Genomic DNA, 21,266 nt, shown 5'->3' with positions numbered 1-21,266 from the left:
TTTGGAAAACCGTTAAATCATTGGGTTAGTTTCACTTTTAGAAACAATTTTACCGTATTTTTACAACAGATCAGTATGAAGGCAGACTAATAAAAAGTGCCGGAGACAAACTTTTTCTCTACTGGAATGTAGTCCGTCAGCTTTTACATTTTAATTTTCTAGGCTATGTGGAAAACAATGAAAGCCAGAAGCTGATTAGTTGCCATGGGCAGTGGCAGAATGGTGAGAATGCACTTGTCTCAGACACTTTTTTATTAATTCCCCCATTATAATTAAATGCCTATTAAAAATATAGGCCAAAATGCATTACAGAATCTACTACAGAGAAGAAATAACCCCTCTATTCTCAGCCTTTAGGTGAGATATGAAGGAGTTAGTGGCCTGACAACAGTTGAGAGTATTAAATCAGTTGCCATATTAAGTATTATACCTTATCTGGTTATATTTTTGGTGATTTTACAAAGGATTGTGGGAAGAAACCTCTCTTGAGTTCTTTGCAACCTTAAAATGATTGTTGGGTTAGGATCCTCCTCTCTTCTAGGTGAGGGAAGATAAAAAGGCAGTTTACTGCTTACCCTTTTAAATGCCAGAGGAAAAAACTATTAAAGGGTTAGTTCACCTATACCTACAAAACACCCTATGCATTCCAGAATACCCAGCACATTACAAACCACTGCTTAACTGGTATGTATGTGTAAGTTGTACGTGGCCTGTAAGCAAGAACTCCTCAGTACTGAACCCCCCCTCTGTCCTGCCCAAACAGTAGCACGGACCAGATGTTTGAACTGTGCCCTCAGTAGCCACCTCAGATCATTTAAAGGAGAAGTATGGCCTTACGTCTGCTATTGGTCATATGAGTTCACCTGTATTCCTGTGATCCAGAGTCAGCCAACAGTGGGATGAAATCTGTTTTCGGTTGATGTCACGGAGCCAGTTCGGGCTCTGAAGGGATTTTGACAATAATGTCAGAATCTGCCCAGATGCCTGACCCAAGTGTTTGCTGACAGACAGGTAATGTGCACAGGTAATGTGCTGGGAGCCTGGAATGCATAGGGGGTTTTGTGGGAAAAGTACAGGAAAGATTAACTAACCAATTCAGGCAGGATGGGCCAGGTGTTAGAACTGTGCCCCCTACAACCGCTCCAGCTCCTTCAAATTATGCACATACACAGTGTGTTCTCTACTTCTAACATCAGCTAAGAAGTGAGCACACTGTATATGTGTGAATAAGCCAGAGCAGCTAGTGCAGATGCACTTTCAGCGTATGGCCCAAGCAATGTCTGGCCGGGCACCAAGTAGTTTTTGCTGACAGGCCGCGTTGGGATCATAGAATACATGGGTGGAGGTTTGGCAAAATGCAGGAACCCTTTAAGCACACTTATCTATTAATAGAAAATTTTAAATAAATACATAAATGTAACTCCTCTGGTTGTAAGAACGGTTTTAGCAGTATTCATTCAGCATGTTCAATAGTGTACTAGTGACATTTAGCTGTCACATTCAATGGATATACAATGGCTGTATTATAGACCCTGTCCTTTAGGGAACACTTAGTAGGTATTGAAAATATTCACTTAGCACCCCTATTTAGTATCTGTGTGATGGTATTTTTAATGTTTTATTCACCCGCGCTCTGCTTTTTATAATATCGAGATGTTATGATTAAAAATGGCGATTATTATGCAGTACATAACAATAGTAAATATTTAAGTATCTCAAAAGTGACATGGCAAGCAACGTTGGTACTAATATGAATGCAAATTCCATTTCTGTTCCTGCACAGCTGGAAGTGTTGACAAATCTAGCAAATGAAACCAACATTTCCATCATACTACGAGAGTTTCAAGTAAGTACAGAATTAATAGACAAAACTGGTTATTTCTGCTATATGTATGCATGGGTCTGATATCAAAAATCAACTACAGCATACAGCTTTCTGACTGCACCCGGTGTAAAGGAGTACAAACCGCAAAGGTGATGGGGAAAATGCTATAATCCATAGCAACCAGTCTGCTTACCAATCACTTTGCTCCATTCAGATTTGTGTAGGATCCTTTCTAATTGTTTTGGAAGGTTACTGCACATTAAACACTGTTCTTAGCCTGACTAATTAACAAATATTGTCATCTCTGTTTGACCAAAAAATGCAACGTTACTAAATAATAAACAAAACATACTATGGTCTCATGTACACTGCTGCTCCTAAACAAGAGTTTAATAGCTTTTGGCGTATTTTTGCCAAAGCCCCTGAGCTCGACTCAATAAAAACCTAGGTATACATGCACACCTAGGCTTTTATTAGAGTTTAGCAGCAGCAAGTTTTGGGGCAGTTAAATGTCCCTCTCCTGAACAGAAGAATCACATTCAGGAGAGGAAAGTTTTGGCCAAAAAACGCAAAACGCGTTTAGCACTTGGGCATTTATTCAATTAATTGTCAAGTACTCTGGACAATGAATGAATAAATGCCCAAGCGTTAAACGCGTTACCACATGTATATGCGTTTTTCCCCGTTTAGTGTTTTTCAGCTGTCAGGAGAGCGTGGTACCCAAGGGAGCTTAGTGTGCATGTAGCCTTAAGCTATCTGAACACATTTTAGTTTTTCTTGGCAAATATCTTAAAAAAACAATGTGTTTAGCCTATGTGTATAGTCAGAGCTCTGTGATATGAAAAAAGTGATATGATCCAGTAGGGTTCACATAACCATATACTGTTGTATGCGACCAAATGAAACCTACCCTACACAGATTCCATACCTAGTTCTGTAGCTACCCTGGTCTTTCTTAAAATGTTTGATTTCCAAAATCCAGACATACCACAACATCCGTCTGTGTATGTGGCCATTGTGTAACATTCTCCTATTTCTTCTGTACAATCTGGAGGATCAACAGATGTGCTAAATGTGGGACTCATGGGTCTGGACACTTTTTATGTAATTTGAATGATCAGCATTTATATTTCATCTCTATGTAATAGGTGTAGTACAGATAGTGAATTCAGTATTAAACGATTAGATGAGCTGAACTTGTTCATCAGCCTAAAAGTCCTCTACTAGCTCATCAATGTTCCTGTAAGGTGGACCGTAACACCCAAGGTAGGAAAATCTACTGTTTTTAATAAGGCTGCAAATTATCCCCAGTTAAAAAATATATAAATATTGAACAACGAGAGAGAAATGATTAGATAATACTATCAGGGCATAGTAAGAATTGACAATTGGGGGGATTTACTAAAACTGGTGCACTCAGAATCTGCTGCTAATCAGCTTCTAACTTCAGCTTGTTCAATTAAAGCGATTCTAAAGGTTTTTTTTATAAAATAACAAACATGTCTATACTTACCTACTGTGTGTATTGCCTTTTCACAGAGCAGCCTGGATCTTCCTTTCCCCCGCAGGCTCTCCTGGCTCTTGCTGTCTGTCGGGTGCCCCCACAGCAAGCAGCTTGCTATGGGGGCACCCACTGCTCCGTGTGTCCAGTCACACACGGAGCCGTGGCTTGCCTCCCCCCTCCCCTCTCTTCATTGGCTGACTGGCTGTGATTGACAGCAGTGGGAGCCAATAGCTCCCGCTTGCTGTCTCAGCCAATGAGGAGGCAGAGACCCGGGGCAGACGAGGCTGTCATTCATATCGCTGGATCGTGGTGAGGCTCAGGTAAGTACTGAGGGGGCTGAGGGCACTGCTGCACACAGAAGGTTTTTTACCTTCAGGCATAGAATGCTTGAAGGTAAAAAACCTTCAGCCTTTACAACCACTTTAAGCTTTGACAAAACCTGGAAGCTGATTGGTTTCTATGCAGAACTGCACCAGATTATTTTGCACTCTTTAGTTTTAGTAAACTGGAGGGACATCTGGTGGATCTCAGCACCCCAGACCCACCATTTTAACTGGATCCTTTTTTTTTTCCCTCCTCCTCCTCGCCCTCCCTTTTTTTTTCTGTCTTGTCTCCGATAGTCCATCGGCATGAGAGGCCACCTTGTTTTATGTTGAAAACCCCTTTGTAACATACACCTTAGACACCTAGGTCGATTGTTGGGGAGGCCTCTCTCCCCATTCTGTTGACTGTTATGTCCTGATGCACATGTTGAGATATTACTCAATATGTTTGATATATTATTACTCCACTATGTACCTTATTTTTCTTTATGTATGCCAAGAAGATTGGCTTATTGTTTTTTTTGTTTTTTTTTTTAACCCCAATTTCTTGTATGTTTAAAAAACTTAAAATAAAGAATAAAAAAAAATTAATGAGGTGTTTATCTCAAAAGTAGTCAATTCACAAAAAAATGCATTATTTACCAAATGCATTAAATATTTGTTTTGCGATATTTGTCACTTAAATTTAGCGTTATTTTTAGCTTTTTTTTTAACATGCTAACACTGCACCAGAGGAAGATAGTTCTGTAAATAAATGCACACAGAAATGAAATGAAACTATGAAAACATTCTAGTGTGCTTTTATTCACAGAACTGTCTTCCTTTGGTGAAATGTTACAATTTATTTTCATTCCTGAGCTCAGGGCAGAACATTTCCACACTAATACAGTTGTGTTCAAAAGTTTGCATACCCTGGCAGAAATCATGAAATGTTGGCATTGATATTGAAAATATGACTGATCATGCCAAAAAACTGTCTTTTGTTTAAGGATAGTGGTAATATGAAGTCATTTATTATCACATAGTACGTGAACAACACAAAGTAAAATAAAGTATTATTTCTGCCCTCCGCTACATTGACCTTGGCCTGGTATCAAGAGATCCCCAAATTTTCCACTTCCTAATAAGTGATTGCACAGTACTGATTGGCATATTCAAGGCTTTGGATATTTTTTCATATCCTTTTCCATCTTTAGAAAGTTCCATTATCTTGTTACGCAAGTCTTTTGACAGTTCTTTTCTGCTCCTCATGGCTCAGTATCTAGCCTGCTCTGCATCCACGTGAGAGCTAACAAACTCTTTGACTATTTATACACTGACACTAATTGCAATTGAAAAAGCCACAGATGTGGGACATTAACCTCTAATTGGCATTTTAACCTGTGTGTAACCTTGTGTGTCTGTACCAAGGCCAAACATTCCAGGGTATGTAAACTTTTGATCAGGGCCCTTTGGGTGATTTCTGTTATAATTATGATTTAAAAAGGAGCAGAACAACTATGTGATAATAAATGGCCTTAAATATTAGACAGCTTTTCGGAAGGATCAGTCATATTTTCAATATCAATGCCAAAATCTCACGATTTCTGTCAAGGTATGCAAACTTTTCAGCACAACTGAACATTGTATACTTTTAACTTACTGGCCAGTGCAGAGTTCCTCTCATTTTTATTTCGTACATTGCTAAAATACCAACTGCCTACTGGCAGGTGATAATAACGAATGTGTGTGCTCTTTAGTGAATTAACTTTAATGATTTATCTTTTTTTTTTCTTTTTAGGTATTTACCTCACATTTTTAACAAATGTGTGGTATCTACCTCACATTAATTATTTTACTTTGATGAATTGACTCTTATTATCTCATGCAATATTTCTGAAAAATGGGTCTTGTGACCTTTATATCTGCATGCAAAATCCTTTATTGAATTGACCCCAAAGAGAGGAATGTTTATGAAAAGCAAGTTTTGGCGATCCTTTCGGCAGTTCTCTCTACAAACACTACTGTCTGCCATATATTGTTCTAGCCACTTCAAAACTTCTCTAGAATAAGGGGGAGGTATGTAATTATTTGCAAGTATACATAAGACATTGTCGGTTTTGCTTGTTCCCAGCTACCAAAAAGTAAAGTTTGTGAGGAAATGTATTAAGTGAAATTAGGTCTCATATTTTGTCGATTGTGTCAATGTTTAGATGGGTTTCTTGTAGACAAATCACAGACAGAGAGAATTGTTGTTGATAAACATTGCCTAACTTTGTTGGGGTTGTTAATGGCTCTGATATTTCAACATTTCACAATACGTTTCTGCTGTGGTTGGCCACCATACAAGAAGAAAAATGTCACTCTTAAGAATACCTCCCACATTGGAGGTATCAGTCACATCTTGTGGAAAGCAAGGCATTCTATGGTATAAGACCCAAGGATACAGGATTGAAGTAGAGGTCTGTTATCACAGATAAGTTTCTTCCAAGTGCGGTTTTAGTGTGAGCTGTCAAGGTAGAACACGGAGCCAAAAGCCAAACTGAACAAGTAACAAGATCGGTGCAAGTGTGCAACGAAGCATGGCTCTAAAGTGACAAAGTGAACAAACAAGGTATGTAATTTCCATGAAGGAACATTTGTTGGGAGAATTATAGAGGCCTGTGGGACACCCTGTCTGTATAGCAGGTTGAACTTGTGCTGAAGGTCATTTTAGAGGTTCCCTAACATAAACATGTACACATCGCCGTAGCAGGTAACGAGTTGCAGTTCTGTAACTAGCTCTGATACTCATATATGTTGATTTTTTTCACCCTTTTAAACTTGCAGACATACATCCGCAGTATGGACAAAGATTTTGTGGCTGCAACGATACAGGCTATTGGTCGATGTGCCACTAATATTGGTAAAGTTCGAGACACTTGCCTCAATGGACTTGTTCAACTTTTGTCAAACCGAGATGGTAAGATATAAGGGAAATTACACTGATTACCTTTAAGAAGTATGTTTTTGTTCCAAATGATAAGTTGTTATTGTTCAGTAAAAGTTCTTAAGCCGGCCCTTTAGATGGATCAAATCTCGCCCAGTTCAGCAGAGATGTGCCAAGATTCGATCTATTTATGGGCAGGCTGATTTTACCCAAGTCGATCCATCGATCGACTTGAGTACAACCAGCATGTTGGATTTTTAGCATGCAATTATTGCCAGCAGCTATAGCACAACACAATAGCTCTATGGGAGGGATTCCCCCTTCATCACTGTGTTGATGGGGAAATCAAGCGATTTTCTTTCCTGCAACCCATAGTTGCAGGAAAGAGTACCACAAAATCTATGGCCTGCCTTATTCTTAAGTGCAGCAATCCAAGGCAACCAATTATAGTCCATCTTGTCCGGTCTGGTCTGACTGTAGCTGGGTGAATTCTGATCAGTTGCTATAGATTTAGGTAGGAGCTGGAAGTAGGCAGTACAGCTTGCAGCAGAGGACCAAGCACTTGACAATCTGAGAAGTACTGGATTCTGTAGGATCTTCTTTCATGTACAGCATTTGAGCCATAGCACAAACATGGAGATTTAGATCTCTGCTGGAAGAAAACTTTACTCGCTGGACCTTAAATATTAATTCAATACCTCTGCTGTAGTATATGGCTGGCCTCAATATTACACTATTGAGCTAGAGGTTTGGAACATTTAAAGGAAAAGCCATAGAGTAGTACACATCTCTTGCAGATGGTATAAAGAAAAAAAACCTACATTTGTGTTTGTGACCAACCTTTGCAAAGCCTTGAATAATAATTATGATGATATAATGTGCCCACATGCACAATGTAGGCTGAAACTACCCTGGCTAAGCAGTACACATTAGTTTAAAAAGCTTAAAGTGTTACTAAACACACAACAGTAAAATCAGTCTGTTAGGCAGGGATGCCCGCTGTCTCCTTTACTGTTTGCTCTGGTACTGGAGCCACTGGTGGCGGCTATTTGGAGTGATTCTCAGATAGTGTGATTCCGGAAAGGTGATACGGAGGAGAAATTGGCATTGTATGCAGATGATGCATTATTATTTGTGGGAGATAAATCTACATCCATAGAAGGTTTGATGTCTTCTATTAATACTTTTGGGTCCTACTCGGGTTGACTATAATTGGAACAAGTCTGTTCTCCTGCCGGATGACTCTCTCAGAGACCTCTTGTCACCAATTGCTTCTCAGGTAAACGTGGTAGAAACATTTGTATATCTAGAAATAGTTATACATCAGGATATCTCTAGGTATGCATATGTAAATATTAACCCACTGTTAATTACATTTAAACAGAAAGCTATAAGCTGGTACAAACTACCGCTTTCAATAGTAGGGAGGATAAACCTAATTAAAATGATATGGATGCCGCAATTATTATATGCTTTACATAATGCTCCAGTGTGGCTCCCTAAGTTTTATAACGGCTGGACACTATACTCCGTATGCTTATCTGACAAAAGTGTAGCTCACGTATACAATTAGAAACATTGCAAAAGGCTAAGGAGATTGGTGGCCTGGCCGTTCCAAATCCATTCCTATACTTTCTGTCAGCGCAGCTCCAACATTTAACGGTTGGGAGGAAGATGTGAGTATTGACCCAGTTAGGAAAATACTGTCTACGTTATTCTTAGGTGAAAAATTAGAAGATTGTTTAGAGGCGGGTGAATTTAGCTTAGTTAGGCAATTCCCTACTCTAGTCATGATATATAAGATTTGGAATAGGATTAGGACCATTGTCAGTTCAAGGGCTATACTGATTGCAATTTTTACTTTCAGAAATTTTATGGAGCTATTAAAACTGCAGGGATTTAATCAGTGGTCTGAAAGAGGCCTGTATATCCAACAGCTATATCAGGGTCAACATCTGAAAGATTTTCAGACTTTGCAGGAGAATTTTGGTCTGCCTACCAAAAGTTTTTTTCAATATTTGCAACTTAGGCATGCTATCCAAAACCAGTTTAGACAGATGCCTTGGGTCTATGTAACACCTACAATTATTAACCAAAGTCTAGCAGCGACATCTAAGAGGGGACAGATAACAAGGCTTTATAATGCACTGTTACAAAGTAGGTCAAAATCAAATTCTCTGAGGTGTAGATCATATTGGCAAATGGATGTCGGCCCCCTGAATGATGAGAAGTGGTCTGATATTCTTTATAATGTGGAACAGGTATCCCTTTCTGCGTCTCAGAGACTTAACCAATTATTCATTATGCATCGGACATATTATACCCCCCAGAAACTTTTTAAGTGGCATAAGAGGGACACTCCTCTATGTCCATGATGTGAGAGGGATATTGGGACGCTGGTACATAAGATGTGGAGATGTCCTAAGTTGGTTAGATACTGGGCTTGTGTATTGGACATTATTAATGAGGTGTTCAGAGATAACATTACGATGGAACCCAAGATATGTGTATGGGGGTGGCTGGATACAGAAGTATATACACCCCAGACTTTGATGGCGATCCTTCGTCTGCTATTTATGGCAAGACAATTGATAGCGCAGAAATGGATCTCCACAGCTGGTTTATCAACATGGGTTGCCCAGATAAATTTACAAAACTGTTGTAACTGGCTTGACATACCTGAATTAAATCCTGTACAATTAGTTAGGGACAGGTTGTTAGGGCCAAGCACATAAGGGTTTTTTTTTTTGTTTGTTTGTTTTTTTATTATTAATAATAATAATAATAATAATAATAATAATAATAATACTGAGGGCAGTGCATTAGTAGTTGAGGGATTAAAGCAAGTGGAAATTAGTGGATGGAAAACACAGGGTGGTCACAGATGTAAATAGGAGTTGAAGGATATAGTGCACTTGGAAAGTTGAATAATTAATAAGTAAATGGAAATTTTTGTTGTGCTTTCTTTGTATGTATGAATTGCATGGGTTGTTACCGACATGTGGTGAAATTGTCATGTCAATAGCACCTTTAGAAATATATTTACAAAGAAAAATGGTGACGTGTTCAATTCTTACTTTACCCGATGTAAGAGCACATTCAGCTTCTCTTGCTCACTTCTGAGATGGACTATGGGATTTTTTAGTGTCAATAGAGCAGTATGCATGAATGCAACTAATGTACACTGCTCGCTCCAGACTAAAGGAAGTGAAGGGAAAAAGGAGAGGTTCTGAAGCTCACAGAGGATGTTACCAGGAGGCAGAGAACTGTATTAAACTATATATTGAAAAAAAATAGATTACAGGGCCATTAGTAGTAGATGTGTACGGATTAATTTTTGAAATAGTGATATTATTAAGTCTCACATTAGGTGTTTTAAATCATGAATTTCCAGCACAAATGTATAAGAGTAAAATTTTCCTGGTACATTTTCTTCCTGGAAAGATTGACTAAGCTTGTAACCTTTAAGTATCATTGTAATGTTTATATCACTTTACTTATATCTTACTCAATTCATTACTAAAACTTTTTTATAATCTGTAAATGCCAACTCCCAGATCATAGATGGAGGTCCCAGAGAGAATATTTTACTGCCTGTAGTCAAAGCACCATAGGGTGTAGAGTACATGTTACTGATAATAACCCTGATAAGATATTAAAAGGAGAAAAGGTCTGTGTAAAAATTACTTTAGCCAATCAACCATCTGGTTTAGTTTTTACATTTTTTGCTGTTTGGTCTTGTTTTATTTCCATTGCAGAGCTGGTGGTAGCAGAATCAGTCGTGGTTATCAAGAAACTGCTACAGATGCAGCCTGCACAGCATAGTGAGATTATCAAACACATGGCCAAGCTTACAGATAATATTCAGGTATGTAAGATCCACAGAGTAGACATGGAAAGTCAGCTTATTATTTCTTCCAACTCTGTCAGGAATGTGTGTGCAGTCTTCACTTGTAATCTGTTACTATGGTCCCTGTTTTAAAACACTCAGAATTGGAAAAATACGCGTGCATTAATTCTATTACTTCTCACTAATTCTATGTAATGCTATGTGGATTTACTGATTTTTAGGGCTGGTTCATACCAGATGCAGTCCAGTGGTTTTTTTTTTCTGCATCAAAAATTCAGTGTTTTCCATGTATTACAATGGCCCTAGTTCACTCCAGTGCAGTCAATTCCAGTGCGTTCCTTTAAAATGCAGTGGAATGGAGTGTTTTGTGAACTGTAAGCAAAAATTAATCCAGAATGCATCTGGAGTGTGTTTCTGTGGTATGAGCAGTTAAACACGGAACAGATAGTGGATTTAAAAATGTAAAAATGACTTTGGAAATCCATTAAAATGTTAATGTTTATATGAAATGGTAACGACTGGATTTACAAATAAATTAAGCTCTACAGGTTCCTCTTCCACACATTAAGGCCTCATACACACTTCAGGTCAAACAGCTGCTCCTACAGGAGTTTGAGCTGTTTTGAGCTTTTATTTTTCTCTGCCTGTTACCCCCCCTCCATGTAAGGCTATGTGTGCATGCACAGTATAGGCATTTTCAGGAGTTTAGTGGCAGCTCAATTGTGCGTTCAGGAGAGGAGCTTATGAGCATAAAAACTCTCAAAAGTGAAAAAAGCTCTTTAGCGCTAGGTACCTGCGTGCAGTCTAATGGCCAAAATTCTGGTAAGCTGAATACATTAATGGGGCTCTGAGGAAGAGCATTACCCTCAAATTGCATCAGCCCAATTTGGCCCATAGATGGCACTTCATTGACATCAGGGTCTTTGGCTCTGGATTAATGCATCTTGTGACTTTCTATCTATATGTGATCTGTCACCACTTGTTTGTGAGTATAATATTTTATCTACGTTTTAATAAACAGTTATCTGGGATAATGCGCTAGGCCAGTGCGCTCTTGTTTCATTCCTTCTGCTGATTACATTAATGCCGGACGCGGGAACTCGCATGAATGTGCATGCAAAAATTTTAGTGGATTTTTACTGTGTTTTTGATGCTGAAAACTCCTGTAGGGGAAAAACATTTTTGAGCTTCACAGTGTGCATGAGGCCTTAGGCCCCCATACTGTGTCCCTCAACCACAATGTACCCAACTATTTTACTCGTTTTAGCTAAGAAAAAGTTGCTTTCTACTCTAACATATTGTCAGTGTGCATGTGGTGACAACACCCATAACAACAAGTCAAGTGGCTGCTGTTTTGGGGTACTTACTCTTTGATGGTGAATTTTATAGCGATCTTTCCTGTAGTTACTTGTACAAGTCTTAATTTATGCCCCCCCGATCACTTGTTCTCCACTGGGTTATCCTCTGATTTTGTTTGTTTTTAGGTGGCTATGGCACGAGCCAGTATCCTGTGGCTCATTGGGGAGTACTGTGAACATGTCCCTAAAATTGCTCCTGATGTGCTAAGGAAGATGGCAAAAACTTTCACTAATGAGGAAGATATTGTGAAACTCCAGATTATCAACTTGGCTGCAAAGCTGTATCTGACAAACTCCAAGCAGGTACATTGCTGATGATTATTATCAATAGTTTTAAAGTTAACAGGGAATTTCTATTACATTAGAACAATGGGGGGTCTATTTATAAAACTTTTGTATGTTTTGTAATAGATTCATTTCTGTATCAGTTCCATCTAGTGGCAAAAAGGCAATATAGTTTTCTGAAAGGAGAATTGAGAAAGGGGCATACCAGCACGGAAATGCGTTGCCTGCCCGCCCACTGACACCCCCCATGTCACACCCCCCACCCCACCCCTTTTTCACAGAGGAATGTGTTGGCTGTGTCTGTAATAGCCCTGCCTCTCCTGTGCAGCGGTTCTGGCTTGTACTCTCTGCTCCTGCCAGCTGCCTGTCATCCTCTGGTCCCAGCTGTTTATATACTATTGGGCAGTGTGTGGATCCTGGCTCATTCCTTTCCACCCCACTGGCGTTGTGGTTCAGTCCTATGGGCTGGCGTGATGGTGTGATGCTTTGCTATCAGACTGGATGCCTCTTATTTCACGTGTAAGTGGATGCAGTCCTATTTGTATTAAAGTTATATTTTATACTGACATATCCCTGTGCTCTGCTGTTTTTTTTCCCTGTCCTGGCTGGATTCCCAAGATGGTTGTGCAGATGCCATGTCCAGTGTATGGTTGATGCCAATTTTAAGCGCCACTACAGCTCCTCTCTGTGCATCCTCACCCCCCCCCCCCCCCTCCCTTTCCCCTGAGACAAGGATTCCATGACTCTGGACTATTTATCTATTTATGGTTTATCTCCAGTTTGTACGGATCTCCCTTCTCACGCCATAAGTACACAGGCTAGCACTTCAGTTTTATTTTTTTTTTCTTTCATAGTTTCCCGAAATACCTGAATGAGAAAATATACTGCATTTTGGCCACTAGATACAGGAACTAATCTATTCGAAAAAATAAGGGAACATTTAGTTCAGCTTGCCCCAATGCTTCTGACATTCAGCCAAGGAATGTTTTATGAATAGACCCCTTAATGTGTTATTTATAAGCCCTTATTATCATATCAATATATTTTAACCTGTTTTACTACAATACAACTTTATAAGTCCAAATGTAAAATGTCCTTTGCTGTATGAACATTAATAACCTTGCGGCAGAGAACAGGGAATGTGTAACTGTGTGTGTTCCTAGTTCTCAGACCCCTTGTCAATCAGAAAAAACTAATTCATGCAGTTATTGTCAAGTTAACTGACAAATACCAACACTGTTAAGCTTTGTCCAGGCAACCAAGCTTCAAAAAACTCTGGTCATTAAAAAGGTTAAGGATTAGCATACTAGAGCAATGGTAAAATAAAAGATCAGAAGGGATGGATACTTATATACAGTGGGGCAAAAAAGTATTTAGTCAGCCACCAATTGTGCAAGTTCTCCCACTTAAAAAGATGAGAGAGGCCTGTAATTGGCATCATAGGTAGACCTCAACTATGAGAGACAAAATGAGAAAAAAAATCCAGACAATCACATTGGCTGATTTGGAAAGAATTTATTTGCAAATTATGGTGGAAATAAGCATTTGGTCAATATCAAAAGTTCATCTCAATCCTTTGTTATATATCCTTTGTTGGCAATGACAGAGGTCAAACGTTTCCTGTAAGTCTTCACAAGGTTGGCACACACTGTTGCTGGTATGTTGGCCCATTCCTCCATGCAGATCTCCTCTAGAGCCGTGATGTTTTGGGGCTGTTGTTGGGCAACACGGACTTTCAACTCCCTCCAAAGGTTTTCTATGGGGTTGAGATCTGGAGACTGGCTAGGCCACTCCAGGACCTTGAAATGCTTCTTACGAAGCCACTCCTTTGTTGCCCGGGCGGTATGTTTGGGATAATTGTCATGTTGGAAGACCCAGCCACGTTTCATCTTCAATGCCCTTGCTAATGGAAGGAGGTTTGCACTCAAAATCTCACGATACATGGCCCCATTCATTCTGTCCTGTACATGGATCAGTCGTCCTGGTCCCTTTGCGGAGAAACAGCCCCAAAGCATGATGTTGCCACCCCCATGCTTTACAGTAGGTATGGTGTTCTTTCGATGCAACTCAGCATTCTCTCTCCTCCAAACACGACGAGTTGTGTTTCTGCCAAACAGTTCTATTTTGGTTTCATCTAACCATATGACATTCTCCCAATCCTCTTCTGGATCATCCAAATGCTCTCTAGCAAACTTCAGACGGGCCCGACATGTACTGGCTTAAGCAGGGGGACACGTCTGGCACTGCAGGATCTGTGTCCCTGGTGGTGTAGTGTGTTACTGATGGTAGCCTTTGTTACGTTGGTCCCAGCTCTCTGCAGGTCATTCACTAGTTCCCCCCCGTGTGGTCCTGGGATTTTTGCTCACCGTTCTTGTGATCATTTTGACCCCACGGGGTGAGATCTTGCGTGGAGCCCCAGATCGATGGAGATTATCTGTGGTCTTGTATGTCTTCCATTTTCTAATTATTGCTCCTACAGTTGATTTTTTCACACCAAGCTGCTTGCCTATTGCAGATTCAGTCTTCCCAGCCTGGTGCAGGTCTACAATTTTGTTTCTGGTGTCCTCCGACAGCTCTGTGGTCTTCACCATAGTGGAGTTTGGAGTGTGACTGTTTGAGGTTGTGGACAGGTGTCTTTTATACTGATAACAAGTTCAAACAGGTGCCATTGATACAGGTAATGAGTGCAGGACAGATGAGCCTCTTAAAGAAGAAGATACAGGTCTGTGAGAGCCAGAAATCTTGCTTGTTTGTAGGTGACCAAATACTTATTTTCCACCATAATTTGCAAATAAATTCTTTCCAAATCAGCCAATGGTATTGTCTGTTTTTTTCTTTCTCATTTTGTCTCACATAGTTGAGGTCTACCTATGATGCCAATTACAGGCCTCTCTCATCTTTTTAAGTGGGAGAACTTGCACAGTTGGTGGCTGACTAAATACTTTTTTGCCCCACTGTAGATGCCATTAAGGTTCATGGAGAAATGTTGCAACAGTGCACAAAGTTGAATTTCCAAGATAAAAGGCAGTACTTTCAGTAGTTATATGATCAGTAATCCTCTTTAAAAAATTAAATTTTATAATGTGGATGATAAAATTATTCTATAATACAGGGTCTATTTTTTACCAGTAAACGCAGACACCATACAATAGGTCATATTACCTGATGTAGGTCTACAAGGCATTCTGGCCAGAGACTGTTCGGCCCCCTAGGTGTCTTTTGCAGACAGAATTGCTCCCCCTCTTACAGCTTGTCTCTCTCCTCTCTGCAATCACAGTTTCCCCTCCAGATGTTCTCTTTACTTTTTTCACATCTGGCCTAAGTTGTTTTAGTAACAATTGTTCTGTATATCCCTGTGAGGCTATTTTTGTGCTAATAATAGAAGAAATGTTTTGGTGTCAAGGCCAGAGTGAATGGCACTGTCGTTGGTGTGGAGTTGAGTTAAAAAGTGTAGTGATGCAAGAGATGCTGCAAAAGGGGGAATAGGAAAATGTCTGCTGTACATACAGTACATATAGTGATCCCTTCCTTAATTTATGTGACATTACACTCTTTCTTTAAAATCAGCATTCTCATGGCTGCATTCTTATAACAGTTGTGTGTATATTGGAATTAGGTACTGGAAATAAAGGCCTGCTCTGCAGACGATTAGTGTGCAGATAGCAGTGATTGGTTTCCTTTTCATTTGCGCTGAGTAAAAACTGTTTTGTATTGCTCCACAGTAACCAATCAGTTTTACATCTGCTCTGTCCTTACAGATTAAGGACATTTGACTCTTTATGTTGGCTATGCGGCACCTAAAAAAAATGAATATCATATGTTCTTCTCCACCCAAAAGGGGAAGTTCCGTCTTAAGCCTTTTTATCCCGCTCCCCTTTAAGGATTGGCACCTTTGGGGAGCGCGGGGGGAGTGGGTACCCAAATTTGACAGGTACCCACTATCACTTCTGCTGCGATCGGAAGCGGACGTTGTCCTCCCCCCTCCCTCTTCGTGGTTTTCTGGGACATATGACAGGTCCCAGAAGACTATGGGACCATTCACAAAGCGCAGTGCTACTCGTGCATGCACAGTGGGCACCCAGCTGTGAAGCCCCAAGCTGTCACAGCCGGATGCCCACACTGAAGATGCCGACATCGGGGAAAGAAGATAGCCGTGAAACCAGCCGTGGTGAGGACACCGCTGGATCGAGGGACAGGTAAGTGTCTCTATTTTAAAAGTCAGCAGCTACAATTTTTGTAGCTGCTGACCTTCATTTTTTTTATTCAACTGGAACGCTGCTTTAAGCTGAGTTCAGTTTAATCAGATACTGTACAAGCCGGTATTGGCTTGTAAACAAACAAACCGAACCGAAAGTGACTAAATACTCATCGCTTCTAATTTCTTACAGCACAGAAGAGGGGTGGGAAGTTACTTCCACTCTTCCTAGGGAATGCGACCGAACCAGTCATATTGTTACCGGGCTCCATGATCAAGAAAGCCCAATAAAGGCGGCGGGTCCAGGAGGTTGGATAGGGGTGGTTACCCCCTTCTGCTGCTTGTAAAAGTGATCGAATGGCTGTATAGCCTCATGGATCACTTTCACTTTAAAGGGAAATAACAGAAATAAAAAATACCAGGATGATGGTTGTAGCTGTAACCATAGTCTTGGTATAACCACTTTAGCCTGAGGACCAGCATACAACAACAGTATCTAAGTTCTCACTGTTGTAGAAGACAGCTTGTGTAATTGCTACCAAGGTATTTGTTTGAGACGTCTACTCAAACATTCAAAAGTAACCTGTTCTTGTTTCTTAGACAAACAAACAAACAAACAAACAAACAAACAGATCCTTTCCTGTAAGTCTGAGAAAATAATCATAAAACACAGTGCATATATTTTATTTTTTTTTCTCTTTTATTGATAATTTCCTTTTTTCTTTCCTGTTTATCAGAACTGTAATGCAATTCCCCCTCTGTCTTTAGACAAAGCTCCTCACTCAGTATGTTCTGAACCTTGCCAAGTATGACCAAAATTACGACATCAGAGATCGAACAAGATTCATTCGACAGCTGATTGTCCCTACGGATAAAGGTGGAGCACTTAGTAAACATGCTAAAAAACTGTTCTTGGCACAAAAGCCTGCACCTATACTAGAGTCTCCGTTTAAAGGTAATTCTGTTGTTTATATTCCAAACTACTATAAAAGCACTTTACACTCCCAGTTTAGGGCAAAGCAATAGGTCAGCTTCACGTTAAACTTCAGGCAAATAGAAAAGATAGAAATAATGCAGCTCTCTATTCAGGTCAGCTTTACGCTGACATTCAGGCAAATAGAAATTATACAAATAATGCAGCTCTCTACTCATTAATACAGCATTAAATGTATTTTGAAATGCAGGTGGTGTAAGTACCTGAATTGCCCTTGCATCAGCCTCTTGTGAGCCCTGGTACAGATGAGCTCAGACTGGAAGACAGAGAAGCAGCACAAGTAGTCAATCATCTGTGCTGTAGTGCTCCTGGATTAACAAGGAACATGCTGATAGTAGAGAGCAGAATGACAGAGAGGTAGGCTCATCAGTCTGCTACTACTCCTTTCACTGTCCAGTCATAGTCTTTAAGCATTGCTGCAGCAGAAAAAATCAGATCCCCTAGTCTGCCAGGCATGGCTGTACTGTGTGGCAGAGCTGTACAAAACTCAGATCTGAGTGTACAGAAACAAAGTCAGTGTAGTAAAGCCTGATTGGCTATCATTGTTGCCAATTCCTCTTCCAGTCTGAATGCAGATGTATAGGAGTATACATGAGGCCAGTGCAAAGCATTTTTAAAGGATATACAAAGCCAAAATCTTTGTAGATTTGAAAAGAGTAGGGAAGGTGTACAACCACTTGCAGTTTTTTTTGCTGTTTGTGTCGCGTTTGAAAGATATCCTGTCACTTCCTGTGCTAAAGATACAAGTTGGAGTGAGAGAAAATCTTTGCAAAGGGAGGGAGTGTCTTATGTCCTCTCTTTTACAGATGTCACCAAAGCAGCTGTTAGAAATCACGGGCCCCTTACAGCCTACCTGACAACCCCCCCTCCCCCCCCCCAATAAAATATTGAAACAATCTTTTCGCTAGAAATACACTAAAATCAATATTAGAGGACACAAACACAACATAACTTACAAACGTCCTGCTAAATCTACAAGGTAAACTGCGTTGAATTGAGCTCTGTGTGTGAATGAGGTCTTAGGACTCATTCACATGGGGCTGTAACCTGAACAGTGTAAATCAGTGTTATGGAAGATTTCTGGCAGAAACACTGAAAATAAAAGTTTAACACTGCAATTGCAGGAACAGATTCACAGAGCACAATCACTGTGGTTTCTATTTTATACAGTGGGGGTGGTATGAGATGTTATTAAAAATTAGCAAATAGAATGATGTCACATTTCATATGTCATAGACTATGCCTAACAGTTGCAAAACTAAAACCTCAAGACGGGAGGGGGAGAGAGAATACCTAGTTCTGTTGTGTCTCTGTCTTAAGTGAAGGGCACAGGACACATTTCAACATTGCAAGCAAGAGTCTCTTGTGTTTAAATGAAAAATACAGTGAAAGTCCATGCCAGTGGTCCGGACACTTTCACCCCCTTCCTGTCCAGGCCAATTTTCACCTTTCAGCGCTATCACACTTTGAATGACAATTGCGCGGACATGCAACACTGTACCCATATGACTTTTTTAGCATTTTTTTGAGACAGATAAAACTTTATTTTGGTGGTATTTATTCACCACTGGAATTTTTATTTTTTTGCTATATCAATGAAAAAGTCCAAACATTTTGAAAAAAAAGTGTTTTTCTTATAAAATTTTGCAAATAAATGTTTCTTCTTAAATCTTGGCCAAAATGTGTCCAGTTGTCTTTTTTACACTGATTGCTTTTACACCCATAAAGGCTGTAAAAGCAATCATTTCTCCTTCTCTCTGGCTACATTCTTGCAGCCATTGAGAAATACTGTGTGAGCTGTGATTGGTCACAGCTTGTCACATGGTACAAGGCTGTTGTGAATAGCCTTGTACCATGTGACCTCTGTGATCATTCACAGATTTCACACGTAGTAAGCAATGATGTCAGGAAGTGACTTCTTGTTTACTACTATTCATGTGATCCCTGATTGACCAATCAGGGATCACATGAATCGGGGCTTCACACAGAGGTCCCATACAGCGATCAGTGTTCCGCTCTGTCCGGAGGACACAGCGGGCACCGGATCGCGGTGCCGCATGCTCCCAGGGAGCGCGCACAGGCAGTGAATGCAGGGGCCATTAATAAACAGCAACCCCCTTCTGCACTGCTCCCATCCAGCCGTTTATGTACATGGGCCGGACGGGAAGTGGTTAATGTTGTTGAAGCTGTGTGGAGGCAGGCTTTCTTACGTTATGGGGATGTAGCAAGTGTTCAAACACAGCCGTTGTTGGGGGTGGCTTTGGTGAAATATCAGGAATCTAAACAGACACTTGTTATCTCACTTTTGAGACAAAGAGAGGGATGGAAGATATAGATTCCTCAATCTCTTTCTCTGCTGGAGCAATGTAACTATGTACAGATATATGAAATATCCATACTTGGCATTCATATTTAAAGAGGAACTGAATTCTGAAAGTTGTGCCCAAAAAAGGCAGGCAGAGGTCAAAGGACTAGTCACTAGCCATGCCTGTGGTCACCTTGCGGCTTATCTTTCCCCATTATCATGAAGGTGGCCATCTTGATAGCAGCAGGCTTTGTGCATATCATAGCTTCCAGGACTAAGCATCACAGTAGTGGCATTATCAAATCTCACTCCAGCTCTCGCGAGACTTGCAGTCAGAGGCAGCAGTGCCTTAGATCTCACACTGTAGATATACAGCTATGAGAATATAGGCACGGGAGTTCCTAGGCATATTCACATATCAGGAAATGCACTTCTATTTTTTGGGAGGAATTCTAGACACAAGGTACATTTTTCAGGGTACTTTTTAAGCACAATTACCATTTCAAAATATATTCTATAATATAGCAAATCTTCACTTTTTGAGCTGAGTTCCTTTTTAGGTAATAATGTCTACAAGAGACCTATTACTCAAATGAATTTGATTACATAATAGGAAAAATTCAGCAAATATCGTATTTGTAAAAAAGACACTTATCCGCTGTTTTGTTGCCCACACAGATCGGGATCACTTTCAGTTGGGCTCTCTCTCTCACCTGCTCAATGCCAAAGCTGTTGGCTATCAGGAACTTCCAGACTGGCCGGAGGAGGCTCCCGATCCATCTGTGCGCAACGTGGAGGTGAAGGAAGCTGTGCGTGCTATAACATGAGTATATAGGGATATGGGATTGCCCACCGCTATGCCCAGCTGAACTCCCCTTGCTCTGCAAGACTACATGTCTTCCTTGTCTGCGCTCTCCTTTGTTTACCATTAGGCGCTTACCTTTACCCTTCCCAGCCTACGCTAATGCACAACGGCTTTATTTTCTACTGCTATCATACTTCCTGTTCTGATTATGCTCAGCTTTTCCATCTCTGCAGTTTATAGGGAAGAAATAAGTGCTAGTGAATCATAAAAACATGCCAGCGACCAACATTCTCCCCTTGTCCTCAGGAAGAGGAAGACAGTGGACCCATAGACAGTCACATCGGACTCCTTGGGGAATGGAAAGAGGTTACCTCTTGCGTGTGTGAATATCTAATACGTTTGCAGTTTGCAGTGTTTTCTGTTTTGAGATCACTACCTTTCTTTTTTCTGGGTTCACAAGTACCATAACAAAATACCCAAAATATAACAATCAGTGCCAAAACATTGAGTGCAAAATACCATGTGAACCCAGACTTGTAAGGCATGCAAGTCAGTCTGGCAGTATAAGTGGTGTGTTAATACTGTGAATCACTTACTACAACTTCTCTAGTACCTGCTGACAACCTCTTTACCTAACTAATGGCTCCTAGTAAATGTGTGTCCTGCTACAGTTACAAAATCCTGAAAGCAGAAAGCTGTTTACTTACCTTCCTTACCCTTTTTGCTTCCTCCATGTAAATGCATTGTTGTCAAATCCACTCTAAAAGTTGCCATACGTTCTGTTTGCTGATTGGAGCGTAATGCTTTTTACCAGCGCTCTACCCTCTAGCGACTACCTAACTAGCTACCTGCAGCAACCAGCTCTATCCTTTTTCTTTAATATATAATGTTTTGTAAATATTTTCTTTACTTAC

The 21,266-nt window shown here is 40.3% G+C and overlaps 1 protein-coding gene across 14 annotated transcripts in view; it reads left to right on the top strand.

Moving 5' to 3' along the window:
• Positions 1 to 21,266, top strand: part of LOC149440445 (AP-3 complex subunit beta-2-like) — a 151,208-nt gene that overhangs the window by 94,866 nt on the left and 35,076 nt on the right. For 3 of the 14 annotated variants that reach the window (XM_089658609.1, XM_089658612.1, XM_089658603.1), the window contains exons 12-18: positions 1,784 to 1,846; positions 6,461 to 6,593; positions 10,319 to 10,428; positions 11,895 to 12,071; positions 17,017 to 17,203; positions 20,226 to 20,344; positions 20,659 to 20,718. In XM_089658609.1, the coding sequence (XP_089514735.1) occupies positions 1,784 to 1,846; positions 6,461 to 6,593; positions 10,319 to 10,428; positions 11,895 to 12,071; positions 17,017 to 17,203; positions 20,226 to 20,344; positions 20,659 to 20,718 (849 nt within the window). Of the gene's footprint in view, positions 1 to 1,783; positions 1,847 to 6,460; positions 6,594 to 10,318; positions 10,429 to 11,894; positions 12,072 to 17,016; positions 17,204 to 20,225; positions 20,357 to 20,658; positions 20,731 to 21,266 lie in introns of all 14 variants that reach the window. The other 11 variants (XM_089658608.1, XM_089658600.1, XM_089658604.1 and 8 more) reach the window with 5 other exon arrangements.

Source organism: Staurois parvus, unplaced genomic scaffold (assembly GCF_062004578.1).
Source record: "Staurois parvus isolate SC_StPar_1 unplaced genomic scaffold, SC_StPar_1.0 ptg001084l, whole genome shotgun sequence".
Taxonomy (NCBI): Eukaryota; Metazoa; Chordata; class Amphibia; order Anura; family Ranidae; genus Staurois; species Staurois parvus.
This window is presented reverse-complemented; position numbering and strand designations above follow the sequence as displayed.